At 41.9% G+C, this 13,651-nt stretch overlaps 1 protein-coding gene across 3 annotated transcripts in view; it reads left to right on the top strand.

Moving 5' to 3' along the window:
• Nucleotides 1–13,651, top strand: part of LOC138960288 (WD repeat-containing protein 86-like) — a 48,732-nt gene that overhangs the window by 16,574 nt on the left and 18,507 nt on the right. Inside the window, exons 1-2 of one of the 3 annotated variants that reach the window (XM_070332118.1) lie at nt 3,564–3,698; nt 10,546–11,752. In XM_070332118.1, coding sequence (XP_070188219.1) covers nt 11,003–11,752 — 750 coding nt within the window. In that variant the 5' untranslated portion in view covers nt 3,564–3,698; nt 10,546–11,002. Of the gene's footprint in view, nt 1–3,563; nt 3,703–10,545; nt 11,753–13,651 lie in introns of those variants that run through there. The other 2 variants (XM_070332117.1, XM_070332119.1) reach the window with 2 other exon arrangements.

The raw sequence follows: 13,651 nt of genomic DNA, 5'->3' as shown, positions 1-13,651 counted from the left end.
AATGAACATGGCGGTATGTGTCCCAGAAAGGACCTCAATATCGCCTGATTCTTAATCCTCTGATGACAGAAACAGAGATCAAGGGGAAGGCGATATTTTTTTTTAAAGACCCCAACCCAATACTCTTTTCTTATTTCTTTAATTTATTGTTGTGTAATTGATTATTTTATAGCAGATTACGTTTGACAAATAAACGATGTATGATTTGTCCCGTCGTCGGGGAAGAGTGATTGGGTTCTGAAACGGCCAGAACGCTATTTTGCAAAAGTTCATAGCTCTATTTTAATCCAATCAATTAAAAAGCTTGTATAGGCACCCCCATAGACTCTGCTTTCTTTTTACATTTAGTCAAGTTTTGACTAAATGTTTTAACATAGAGGGGGGAATCGAGACGAGGGTCGTGGTGTATGTGTGTGTGTGTGCGTGTGTGTGTGTGCGTGTGTGTGTGTGTGTGTGTGTGTGTGTGTGTGTGTGTGTGTGTGTAGAGCGATTCAGAGTAAACTACTGGACCGATCTTTATGAAATGCTTCATGAGAGTTCCTGGGTATGATATCCCCAGATATATTTTTCATTTTTTCGATAAATGTCTTTGATGACGTCATATCCGGCATTTTGTAAAAGTTGAGGCGGCACTGTCACACCCTCATTTTTCAATCAAATTGATTTAAAATTTGGCAAAGCAATCTTCGACAAAGGCCGGACTTTGGTATTGCATTTCAGCTTGAAGGCTTAAAAATAAATTAATGACTTTGGTCATTAAAAACTGAAAATTGTAATTAAAATTACTTTTTTTATAAAACGATCCAAAATTACGTTTATCGTATTCTTCATCATTTTCTGATTCCAAAAACATATAAATATGTTATATTTGAATTAAAAACAAGCTCTGAAAATTAAAGATAGAAAAATTATGATTAAAATTAAATTTCCGAAATCGATTTAAAAATAATTTCATCTTATTCCTTGTCCGTTATTGATTCCAAAAACATATATATATGATATGTTTGGATTAAAAACACGTTCAGAGAGTTAAAAAGAATAGAGATATAGAAAAGCGTGCTATCCTCCTCAGCTCAACCGCTACCGCGCTTTTCTGGATTGTTAATTTCACTGCCTTTGCCACGAGCGGTGGACAGACGATGCTACGAGTGTACGGTCTTGCGGAAAAAATGCAATGCGTTCAGTTTCATTCTGTTAGTTCGACTGAGCTTGACTAAATGTTGTATTTTCGCCTTACGCGACTTGTTTTCTTTATGTGTTCAACCTCAGTTACCTCATTTGGCTTCTTTTCGTATTCAGCACCTCTCCCTCCTAGTGTTTGAAATCATCTTGGTGCTATTGCATTATGAATCTGCTTTATTGACGAGTTTTTCTATTTTTCTTTGGCCTTCTGAACCCTTGTCGTCGCCTCTTGGCACCGGCGATTGTTCCGCACACGTTACGTTGCTTTTTATCACTAACCAAGTCGATTGTCGTGCATGAGCTTAAAGACAGAAAAGCCTCTCTCATTCAGTATGGCGTTACTGTATTATTCATCCCTGTCACAGACCAACTGTGGGAGAAAGCGACGTACTTGTACTTGGTGCCCTCTTCTTTGCGATCTACATCTTTTTCTCCGCTTCTGTTTCTCCTCTAATGACCTCAATGGGCTGAATGGTGTGTTTTAGCGAAGATGCATTTCTGTGCCTTGAAATTATGGACAGCTTATTAATTTTCATGGTATGGTATTTTGCGTTGGATGAGAAGGAAGCAGACTTGGAACAATTAGTACTTTTGACGAGACCGTAACAGTTTTCGTACAGTTTGTCGAGCCTGTTAACACAACTCATGAGGGCCAGGGTTGGTAGATTGGTTACTTTGTTTTATTTGATTATTGTTTCTGTAAGTCATTAATTGTTTATTTTTTAAGGCGCCTGTGGCTTTCTATTGGCCGGAAATCGTGCGAACTTTGTACGCTGGATGTCGAAAAAGAGTAACTTCCTTTGTACAGTCTGCACATTTCATTAATATCTTTTTTAGATAATTGTTTTTAAAGGGTAGCAAAAAACAAAAACAAAGTTTTGGGGTAGAGACGAAAAAGTAGGGTTGTTTGGGGAATCGGAAGCATTGAATATTTGTCTTGGCTTATCATTGACTCTGAGGAATGTTCTATGTTTCCACATATCTGTGGTCCCATAACACTATCCCGAACCAGGAGTCGTAACCATAGGTCTTAAATCCTAAGCTTCATAATTTGCCCAAGCCTATTAAGCGTATGGGTGCAATGACGCATGGTGGTTGTTCTAACCCGACAAGGCAAAATACGGGGAACATTAGTGCACATTATGATCGCATCGGTGATCTGTTTGAAGTTGCGGCAAACACGATGCATGTTTCATTCTGACGTGGAAGGTGGTCTGTTTGAAGTTGCGGCAAACACGATGCATGTTTCATTCTGACGTGGAAGGTGGTCTGTTTGAAGTTGCGGCAAACACGATGCATGTTTCATTCTGACGTGGAAGGTGGTCTGTTTGAAGTTGCGGCAAACACGATGCATGTTTCATTCTGACGTGGAAGGAGGTCCCATGTTCCCCCGAAATCAAGTTTCCATAACATCACGTCTCATGTGAAAGACACCCATTGTTTGGACGCATGCATGAGAATGAACTTTAGTCAAACCCACCATTATACCTTGAGGGAATTTTGTTTGATAATTTGTTTTTCATTTTTCATATTTTCCGACTGACGGCTGAGACTATTTGACATCCATGGATTTTTTGTTTGTTTGTTTGCTTAACGCCCAGCCGACCACGAAGGGCCATATCAGGGCGGTGCTGCTTTGACATATAACGTGCACCACACACAAGACAGAAGTCGCAGCACAGGCTTCATGTCTCACCCAGTCACATTATTCTGACATCGGACCAACCAGTCCTAGCACTAACCCCATAATGCCAGACGCCAGGCGGAGCAGCCACTAGATTGCCAATTTTAAAGTCTTAGGTATGACCCGGCCGGGGTTCGAACCCACGACCTCCCGATCACGGGGCGGACGCCTTACCACTAGGCCAACCGTGCCGGTCATCCATGGATGTAACGTGTATTAATTTCATATTCTGCAGGAGATGGGGCTTGGAATGAGGCTGAATGTGAATAGTTTAATTGCTAATCTGGCATAAAAATCAATCATAACTTCAATCTGGCTCAATTTACTCGACTGCAGCCTTGTCACTTTTCAGTTGTTGTAACCAGTTTTTCGCACGGTTTCGAAGAAAGCGACACGGATACTGGACTAACTGCAATGTCGACTCATTTTGGTTTCCGCTTTCACACAGTCAGAAACGTTCCGATGCACGTGGGTTGTCTGTTCACTATTCCATACATTACCTAACACAGGCGGGCGGACGCAGCATTCTCCAATGCACAAGACTGCTTCATTGACAATTCTATCACACCCATTACCTAACACAGGCGGGCGCACATAGCCTTCTACGTTGCACGTGCATAGCGCTCTGCAATGCCCTGGCGCTGTCATCGATCGCCTAGAAAAGAGAGAGGGCAGGCCTAAGTAGCAGGACAGGTACGTAGCACCACAGGCCTTGCAGGGACTGCTAAGCTAGGTTTTGTTGGCACCACGTCACAAGATAGAGACCCGTAGTGCCAGACGCGGTCCCACAGAGGCAAAGACAGAAAGAACTGCCAGCAGCCAGCGGAGATAGGTAGGTAAGTCATAACCATCGAGTCTACTTTCAGGGAACACATTGCTTTGGGGTATTTTGTGGTTTATTTATTCCTTTATATTCGTAGTCAACTTGGCTGCTTGCTTGGATAAAAGCGAGTTAAGAGTAAGGTAAACGAGGTTTTTAGCTGTACTGTGACACTAAGTGGCACCAGGGTCGAACAGGGAATACCTATTAAGTCACAGGTGAGTCACTTTACTTTGAGCTTTAAAGGAATTACTAATCTAACTGGCGTAGCCTACACTCATACAGTCAAGTGATACTGTCAACGTCATGATTATTATAGTTAAGATTGATCTAAGGCGCTTATGTTGTGCATTGTTGCTGTAATTAAGAGTGTTATATTTAAGATTGTAAGGCGCTTAAAACTATTTTAGGATTTACGCCCTTTAAATACCCTTATTATAATTATTATTATTATTATTATTATTATTATTATTATTATGGGTATTTCGTGCACTTTAATATTCGCAAAAGCTGTGTTTTTTGGTCAGTGGTGAGTCTGTGTTGTGTTTTAAAGAGCAATGCAACCGAATTTTGGCAGTTTGACATGTTATCGATTTGACCGTGACCGAGGAGTGTTCGGTTCATTATTGATTTGGTTTTGACCAAGGAGTGTTTCGTGTTATTGATTTGGCTGTGACCATTCTCACTTTCTCTTCTTTTTCTTACACACAACCAAGGGCGCATTTTATTTTTATGTGGCATGGCCAATTAAAGTTTATCTTTGTTGTGACATGGCTATGCGTATGTAGTATGTCTAAAGTTATTGTGACATGACCAAACGCAGTTAGCTGGGATTTTCTTTTATCACACAAGGACGAGCAGTTACAGTTCGTTGTGACATGACCAATCGCAGTTTCTCTGAATACTGGGCTGATCAAGCCTACGTGTTGAGACTTGGATGCGATCAGACCAAGCGCAGTGTCATGACCTGACCTAAAGCACTTCTTGTCACAAGGCAAAGCACCGTTTTTACATTTAGTCAAGTTTTGACTAAATGTTTTAACATAGTCATAGAGGGGGAATCGAGACGAGGGTCGTGGTGTATGTGTGTGTGTGTGTGTGTGCGTGTGTGTGTGTGTGTGTGTGTGTGTGTGTGTGTGTGTGTGTGTGTGTCTGTCTGTCTGTGCGTGTGTGTGTGTAGAGCGATTCAGATCAAACTACTGGACCGATCTTTATGAAATTTTACATGAGAGTTCCTGGGAATGATATCCCCGGACATTTTTTTATATATTTTTTTTATAAATACCTTTGATGACGTCATATCCGGCTTTTTGTAAAAGTTGAGGCGGCACTGTCACACCCTAATTTTTAATCAAATTGATTGAAATTTTGGCAAAGCAATCTTCGACGAAGGCCGGACTTCGGTATTGCATTTCAGCTTGGTGGCTTAAAAATTAATTGATGACTTTGGTCATGAAAAATCTGAAAATTGTAAAAAAAACAAATTGTTTTATAAAACGATCCAAATTTACATTCATCTTATTCTTTATCATTTTCTGATTCCAAAAACATATAAATATGTTATATTTGGATTAAAAACAAGCTCTGAAAATTAAAACTATAACAATTATTATCAAAATTAAATTTTTGAAATCAATTTAAAAACACTTTCATCTTATTCTTTGTCGGTTCCTGATTCCAAAAACATATAGATATGATATGTTTGGATTAAAAACACGCTCAGAAAGTTAAAACGAAGAGAGGTACAGAAAAGCGTGCTATCCTTCTCAGCGCAACTACTACCCCGCTCTTCTTGTCAATTTCACTGCCTTTGCCACGAGCGGTGGACTGACGATGCTACGAGTATACGGTCTTGCTGAAAAATTGCATTGCGTTCAGTTTCATTCTATGAGTTCGACAGCTTGACTAAATGTTGTATTTTCGCCTTACGCGACTTGTTCTTTGTTCTGATATGACCAAAAGAAGATTTTCTTTGTCACCACATGACCAAGAGCGAAAAGAATAGATTGTGTTGCTGCTGTTGTTTTTGTTGTTGTTGTGATATTAGCAAGTTCAAGTTTCTCGTTGTTGTGAAATAACCAACATCATTTCTTTTTGTTGTGACATTACCGTAAGCAGTTCTCTTTGTTTTGTCATGGTCAAACGAGTTTCCTTGCTGTTGTGAAGCTATTGCATCATTTTGTTATCACAATGCACGTCATTTTGTTATCACAATGCACGTCATTTTGTTATCACAATGCACGTTATTTCACCACGATGGACACATTTATTTCGAAATGTCCAAATGGCATATGGACTCCTTTTTTGTCGAATTATTTGTAAAATTATCAGGTTTTTAGCCAAGATTTCCTAAACCACCGCTTCATAAGTTAAGTGCAGACTGAGTGTTCTTTTTTTGTCCAAAAAGGTGATGATAACATTCTTGTACACTGGTATGAGAATATCTTTTTTCTTTTGATGTAACCCCCCCCCCCCCCCCCCGCTTACACACTCACACGAAAAACGAACACAAAGCAAATAAAAAATAAACTAAAACTTAAACAAGAACAGAGAAAAATGTTCAGGAAACGCATCAGAGAAGTTCAATGTAGGGAGGGTAGTGTGCAGTGGGTAGTACATGTATTTTATTTCCTGTCTGTGCCCGAACATCGATTCTGTATTCTGTTTCACAATATAAATGATATTACATGCGGTATAGCGGGATCAGACTCAATGCACGGCTATCAAGGTCGTTGGCAATTTGCCTGGTTTGGATTTGATGATTGAGAAAGCTGATCGACATGAAGTGTCATTTGTTCATATATATGTGCGCGCGTGTGTGTGTGTGTGTGTGTGTGTGTGTGTGTGTGTGTGCGTGTGTGCGTGTGTGTGTGTGTGCGTGTGTGCGTATGTGTGTGTTTTCTGTGTGTGTGTGTGTGTGTGTGTGTGTGTGTGTGTGTGTGTGTGAGTGTTTTGTGTGTGCGTATGTGTGTGTTTTCTGTGTGTGTGTGTGTGTGTGTGTGTGTGTGTGTGCGTGTGTGTGTGTTTTTCCAAATTAGAAAACAGTGTTCAAATAAACAAAAAAACAGACAGACAGACAGACAGACAGATAGATAGATATATAGATAGATAGATAGATAGACAAACATACTGAAAGACACACAGACAGACAGATAGGTAGATCGATCGATAAATAGATAGGTAGATAGATAGATAGATAGATAGACAAACAGACTGACAGACACACAGACAGACAGACAGACAAACAGACTGACAGACACACAGACAGACAGATAGGTAGATAGATAGATAGATAGATAGATAGATAGTCAGATAGGTGGAAGGAAGGTAGGTGGGAAGAAAGAAAGAATAAGAATGCCCTTTGCACGGTATGACCTCTTATCACTTGAACACATGGGAAAGATCAACGGCTGTATTATGTTCAGAGATATAATTTTTGACTAAATCAATTACGCACGTTGACACTGTTGTCAGATTCAAAATTATGGAGAAAAAAATCACACACAAAAACCTCACACTTACTTAAAAAGTAGTTGAATTTTGGTATGTATTTGAATCGAAGGAGGCTCATTTCTCTCGATATATCTTTGGTGGCTGAAATTACGAGTTTTATCTAAAGAAAGGCAAATCTATGAAATAAAATATTTGCAGGGGTTAGAGAGCTCACGTTGGTGCATAGTTACAAAAAAACAAACCCAGAAGGGAGGGATGTGGTTCATCTCTTAGCTTGATTTGTGTGTTTCCGATCACGAGCGTGTTTGGTTCTTGTGAACAGGTGAGCTTGGATATTATGTTTGATAACAGTGAGAATGGAAGATTGTTGCTCATCTGCTATTCTAAGGCTGCTGCTATTTGGTTGAGGTATTTTGGTGTCAGGATGTTTTTTTAAAAGGTGAACAAGAAAGCTCACTTTGGGTTGTGTGCATCTTGTCAAGCTCTTTATAATACAGCTTGACGTCATGCCAGTGTTAAATATTCGCACAGAAATCCCCCAAGTCAGTGTTTGAAGTGTAAACACTCTAAAGCTCTGCCAAGAGTCTACCTGTCTTTGGTGTTTCTTGCGTGTGAAAATTTGAGAACGAGTTTTTCCAGTCATATATATACACCAGTAAGGCATGTGTCTGTTGTCTTTCACAGTTCTCTGACATGATCCCGGAAAAGATTTGTTCGGATTGTGTGTGTGTGTGTGTGTGTGTGTGTGTGTGTGTGTGTGTGTGTGTGTGTGTGTGTGTGTGTGTGTGCGCGTGCGTGGTGCGGCGTGCGCGGTGCGTGTGTGCATGCGTGCGTGCGTACGTGCGTGCGTGCGTGAGTGCGCGCGCGTGCGTGCGTGCGTGCGTACGTGCGAGTGTGTGTGTGTGTGTGTGTGTGTGTGTGTGTGTGTGTGTGTGTGTGTGTGTGCGTGTGCGTGTGTGTGTGTGTGTTAATTTTGACATCCAAAAGTTAACTTAAAAAAAAGAAAAGATTTCTGGTGTGTCTGCAGTCACTGGTCCGCTTCTCGTCTACTACCTCTAAAACTAAAAAAACCCGAAGGTTTAAATCTATAAACCGGGAAATTACTTCATCCCTTCTTATTGCCTAAAACTGAAAGATGGTTTAATTCAATTGTATTACAAGATACATGTACGTCAAATGTTCTCCATTTTGAAGATGTTGCACAGTCTGTTTCCTACTTCTTCACGCCTGAAACGTCAAACTAAAACTAACATTACGATGCTATGGTATTTCTGTGGGTCTCCACATGTGTTTGTTTATAAGGCGGAAGTGACCTCCCCTTGTACACAATAGGCCCTCAGAGGAAGCCTACGGACAGACTAGAATAGAACATGCACATAACACAGAAGGTCTGCACAGCACACTCACACACAGCAATACAGCACACCGTCTTGTACCTCCTTCTGCCCTGCCGAAGTCGGGGTATCCTTTTTAATCCACCGAATTTCACAACAATTAATATCCACAGCCATGTGTGTCTCCTGCCTCCGAACACACACGCTACAGAGCTCGACTCGATGTGCGCAGTTTCGTATAAAAATTATTTTCCAAATTTCCCCACTGTGTTTTATAAAATAATCATATTATGAAAGCACATACATTCTTATCTTAGTTGTTATGTATTCATTGTTAGCAAACATCGGCATTATTCATGTTTTACTTTAAACGCAATCATTGTTATTTATAGATCACAGGCACTTGATGTAAGTAGGTCACACACGTGTAAATGTTGTGCCCAGTCCTTGTTTTTGTTTCTGTTATTATTTTAGTTAGCAGGTCTAGTTGAGCACGTATTAAGTATCATGTACCCACTACTAGTCATTGTGCATTTTAGTTAATGGACTGATGATGTCATTTGTATGGAGTCGACGCACGTGCGAGGATATGTATGTGTGGGAGGGGGGGGGGGCGCGGGAGATGGAAGCTTGCTGTATGTTATGTAATGTATATATTGTGTGTGATACGTGGAAATGTGATACTATTTATTTGCATGTATGATACAGGTACAAATGTGATAATTGTAGGCTTATACTAGTGATTACTGTGTGTGATACATGAAATGTGATATGAATGCTGTTTTTATATGTTATACTCTTACTTTCTCCCAAGTGCAAGACAAATTCTTCTATGAAAATTGAAGCCAATAAAATTTGAGTTGAGTTGAGTTGAGTTGAACAAGTTATTGAGAGGGAGACCTGAACTCAAAATCTCCTCCATTTTGCAAGAGAAGAAAAACGTTTTCTTGCTCCTCCTTTTTGCGTAAAACCCAAAACATGGAGGTGACTGAATGTTATTGACTAGAAACGTGTACGTCAAATCCCTTCATTTTCCAAAGTGCCAGCACAATTTGCTCACCTAAAAAATCTTAAACTACAAAAAAATGGAGGTGGCCTAATCGTATTGACTGGACAACATGGACGTCAAACCCCTTCCATTTTCCTAGATGCTTGCACAGTTTGTTCTCTACTTTTTCTCGCCATGGAAACGCACACAAAGGTCTCAGCCTGCAGTCAGCAGAATCCGCATTGTTCTAGGCGCTGTGTTTGTTTTCCAAGCCGGTCAGACCAGGTCGGTCTGCCTCCAGCGTACCAGCCAAGGGAGCCAACTCCACGGAACAGCAAACACCAGAAGAGGAATAAATGGCGGATATTGACAGAATGGCCTCTAACATCGATTGACGTGTACATGTGTGTGGAGCTCTGGCCCGGGGGTTGTGCATACAGCAAGCAGGGGGATTGACAGCGGTAGTCTAGTCACTCACCTTCTGTCGGTCTGTCTGTTGTCAGATGCGTTGCTGCGTGATGTGAAGTCTGTTTGTTTGCCGAAGCCTTTTATTCCAGCGGTGAGAGAAAAACAAAGGGCGGCGTTCATGAGTTGTTGTATGAAACGATTAGGCTGTGGTGAAATTGCGCAAGATGGTGTATACTGACTCGATGGCTAGATATCATTTTTAATATGGGTTTGTTTGATCAAAGAGGTTGTTTGGTGTGATGTGACTTCACATGTCGTTTTGATCTTTTAACAGGGAAAACAAAGAAATCCTGGCCCGTGCTTGAACTTTTTCTTTCAGGATTTTGTTCCAGGGTAAGCTGCTCTGCCTATAATCTCTTTGCTTCGACCTGTACATCTAATTAAACCACAGAAGACCTTGAACACGAGGAAAGCGTTTTAGAAATTTGCAAAACTACACCAACCAGAACTTGAAATATCCTGGTTGGTCTGGCATGCACTTTGTCAAAAGGTGTTTGTAAGTTGAAACGCCCCGTAAGACCTAATACTTCATTGGAGTTTCTGAAGGTCAGCATTTGATGTACATAGTTGAATATTTATTAATTGCATTCATTTAATTTTTTGTTGTTATTTGCAGGATGACGTCCTCAACTTTGCAATCAAAATGAATTTTCTTCATGAAATCGACCTTCGTCTGCAAGTCCTCTGTTTTGGATAACCACCCTGGTCATACTTAACAACACGGAATATCAACACCAGCACAAAAGCCTTCAGGAAGACCGCAAGAAAAACCTACGACTTCCTCTGCTGGACACACCACGCAACGTCAAGAAGTAAATTCTACTATTCTACTTCAGTTTCCAGGTTACTCATTTACCAACACATTGCTGAAAACGCATTTGTTATCAGGTTGTCACGATCGTCAAGAGGGCCATACCAAAAGAAGAAACCAGTTTAACGGGAAAATCTCCAAACAGATCCTCAAGAAGAAGTTCTTTCCCTGTCATTTTGGAGGAAGGGGTGACCTCCTTCTCGTGTAGTTACCTGTTGCTTCTTATCCCACGAGTCCAGTGTGAGTCAGTGTCACCTTCAAGATGGGAGGTTGTGGGTCGAGGAAGGAGGAGCGCTGCTACCAGCTGCAGACGCTCCACGAACACGAGTCCGGCATCAACTGCATGGCTCTGAGCGAGGACGGGTCAGTGCTGGCCACGGGGGGCGAGGACAAGACGGCCAGGGTGTGGTCCACCAAGACAGAGCTGTGCGAGTGCATCGGTATCTTGCGTGGCCACACCGAGTACATCAACTGCATCCTCATCGAGGACTGCTTCGTGCTGTCGGGCTCAGCCGACAAGACCGTGCGCAAGTGGGACGTGGGCACGTGCGACTGCCTCTTCGTGCTGACGGGGCACACCAGCGTGGTCTACCGCATGATCTGCACCGGGGACTTCATCTTCACCTCGTCCTACGACCGCACTGCGCGCTGCTGGGACTTTGACAACGGCGAGTGCATCAGGGTGTTCCGAGGTCACAAGCGAGGCGTCTACCCGCTCATCTTCATGCCGGCGGACGAGGACGACCTGGAGGAGACTCACCTGGACTCCTCCAAGGACCTGCTCATCACGGGGTCCGCGGACTTCACCGCCAGGACCTGGGACTTCGAGACGGGCCAGCAGCTGAAGACCTTCAAAGGCCACAAGGGCGCGGTGACCTGCATGAGCGTGGACCCGCACGGCAAGACGCTCTTCACTGGCAGCACGGACTTCACCGTGCGTTCCTGGCACATCTACAAGGGCTCGCAGCTCAAGGTCTTCGAGGGACACCAGGGATCCGTCATCTGCATGCAGGTGGGTTAAGGGCCTCTGTTTGTGGGATTCGTTTGTTTGAGCAGTATGACATAAAGTGTTGTTTGGGCCTCTGTTTGTGTGATTTGTGTGTCTTGTTTGTTTGTTCGATTGTTTGTTTGTTTATTTGAGCAGTATGAATACAACCAATATATATCTTTGACATTCGCTCCTAACAATGTCATACAGCTGTCTCTTCGAGGGCCATTAGTAATCCATAATCTGAACGCAGAAAGGGCATGTGCATATCGGTTTGGCGTTGTGATGCTTATGCTGTTTTTCTGTTACTTTTGTCACCCATCCCTGGCACAATGACAAGTTCAAATTGTTTGCTGGAAGCCAGTGCTCTGTTACCTGGATGCAAGAAGGCCATGAACTTCTATGTGTTTTGTATACAATATGTGTGTTTGGAGGTGTGCATGTTCCTGTCATTTGCTCCTGGTACACCTGTCAGGGCACATAGCTCAGTCTCTTTAACGGGCACCAGAACCATCGTCACGTTATCGGTTTGCAGATGGATCGTGAGCTTATGTGCGCAGGCGTGTGTGTGTTTATGCGTGAGCATGTGAGTTTGTGTAAACGAGGTTTGTGCAGACGTGTTGATAAGTTCACCGAAAGACACCAACAATCACAACAACAAAGACGACGACATTGACGACGACGATGACGAAGAAGAAGTAGAAGACAACAATAGGAAGAAGAACAGCAGGAACAACAGTGTATATGAAAAAACCCACCAAAAAACATGTCATTGAATTCATATTTACTTCAAAGCTGACGCCCACTATTTCTGACACGACCAATTTTGTGATCTGCTATGCGGATAGTTATTACGACAACAGCCTGGCTGCGGATCTGATCCAGAAGACATCAAAGTAATCCAAGACCGTGACAATAACGAGGCTGACGCATCCAGGCACGCATGACCTTTTAGTACATCTGATCCAAACCAGACCTGTCATTTCCCTTTTCGTTATAGAAGGTGACCAAGAATACCAGGGCATTCTGTGTTTGTTTCGCAACCAGAAAGTTGATTATTTCGCAATATCCTGAATTATTTCGCAATATCCTGACCTCATGAAAACTTAGCTCCTTATGTTTGTGAAGTTTTTACAAGGTTTTTAGTGAGTGCTGTTTTTTTGACCGAGTGATGCTGCTACATTTGTCAATCACCTCCAAAACGCAAAAACACTGTCGCTTTTTTCTTAGTGATGGTCACACTCACAAGAGTTGCATCAAAGCGCCGGTAAATTGAAGTAGGTCACTCCTTTATCCTTATTGTAGTGTTACTGCTATTATTCACTATGTGTATGTGTTATTGAGAAATGACGTTAACTATTAGAGAGAGCAAGCAAGCAGGCAAACAATTAGTTGCTGCAAAAGCAGACCCATGCAAGCACACAGCTATTAAAGGAATCGTAAGCGAGCAAGTAAGCAGACAAGCAAGCGTCTCAGTTACACATTGCTGTACTAGGCAATCGTCTTCGATCTTTGAAAATACATTTCTTTTCCGTGCAAACTTTTTTTGTAAATCAGCACAAAACTGCACCGGCTTTTACATGCGTTAAGGGCATCATTTCACATGGACATAGATATCAGGTAAATACAATCGAATCTGCCTGGTCCTTGGGTAGAGTCGTATTTAGTTTTTCTAAAATAAGTTGCAGATTTAGGTAGGTGTAAGTTAGGACATGTATTCAGGAAACAAATACAGCCCTGCATTGAAAGCAGCCAGGTCGCAGCTTTGTGGTATTTGCCCCAGTGGAAGGGTGCTCTCATCTCATGTAAAAGCCTGGAAGGATCTATGATGATTTGCACGATTTCTTACACGAGATGGAAGGTGCTTTTCTGCATCTCATGATGTCGCTTTGCGAGAATTACAAAAACAAACAAACGATCAAA

Source organism: Littorina saxatilis, linkage group LG2 (assembly GCF_037325665.1).
Source record: "Littorina saxatilis isolate snail1 linkage group LG2, US_GU_Lsax_2.0, whole genome shotgun sequence".
Taxonomy (NCBI): Eukaryota; Metazoa; Mollusca; class Gastropoda; order Littorinimorpha; family Littorinidae; genus Littorina; species Littorina saxatilis.
Note: the sequence above shows the minus strand (reverse complement) of the source record. Positions and strands in the feature narration are given on the sequence as shown.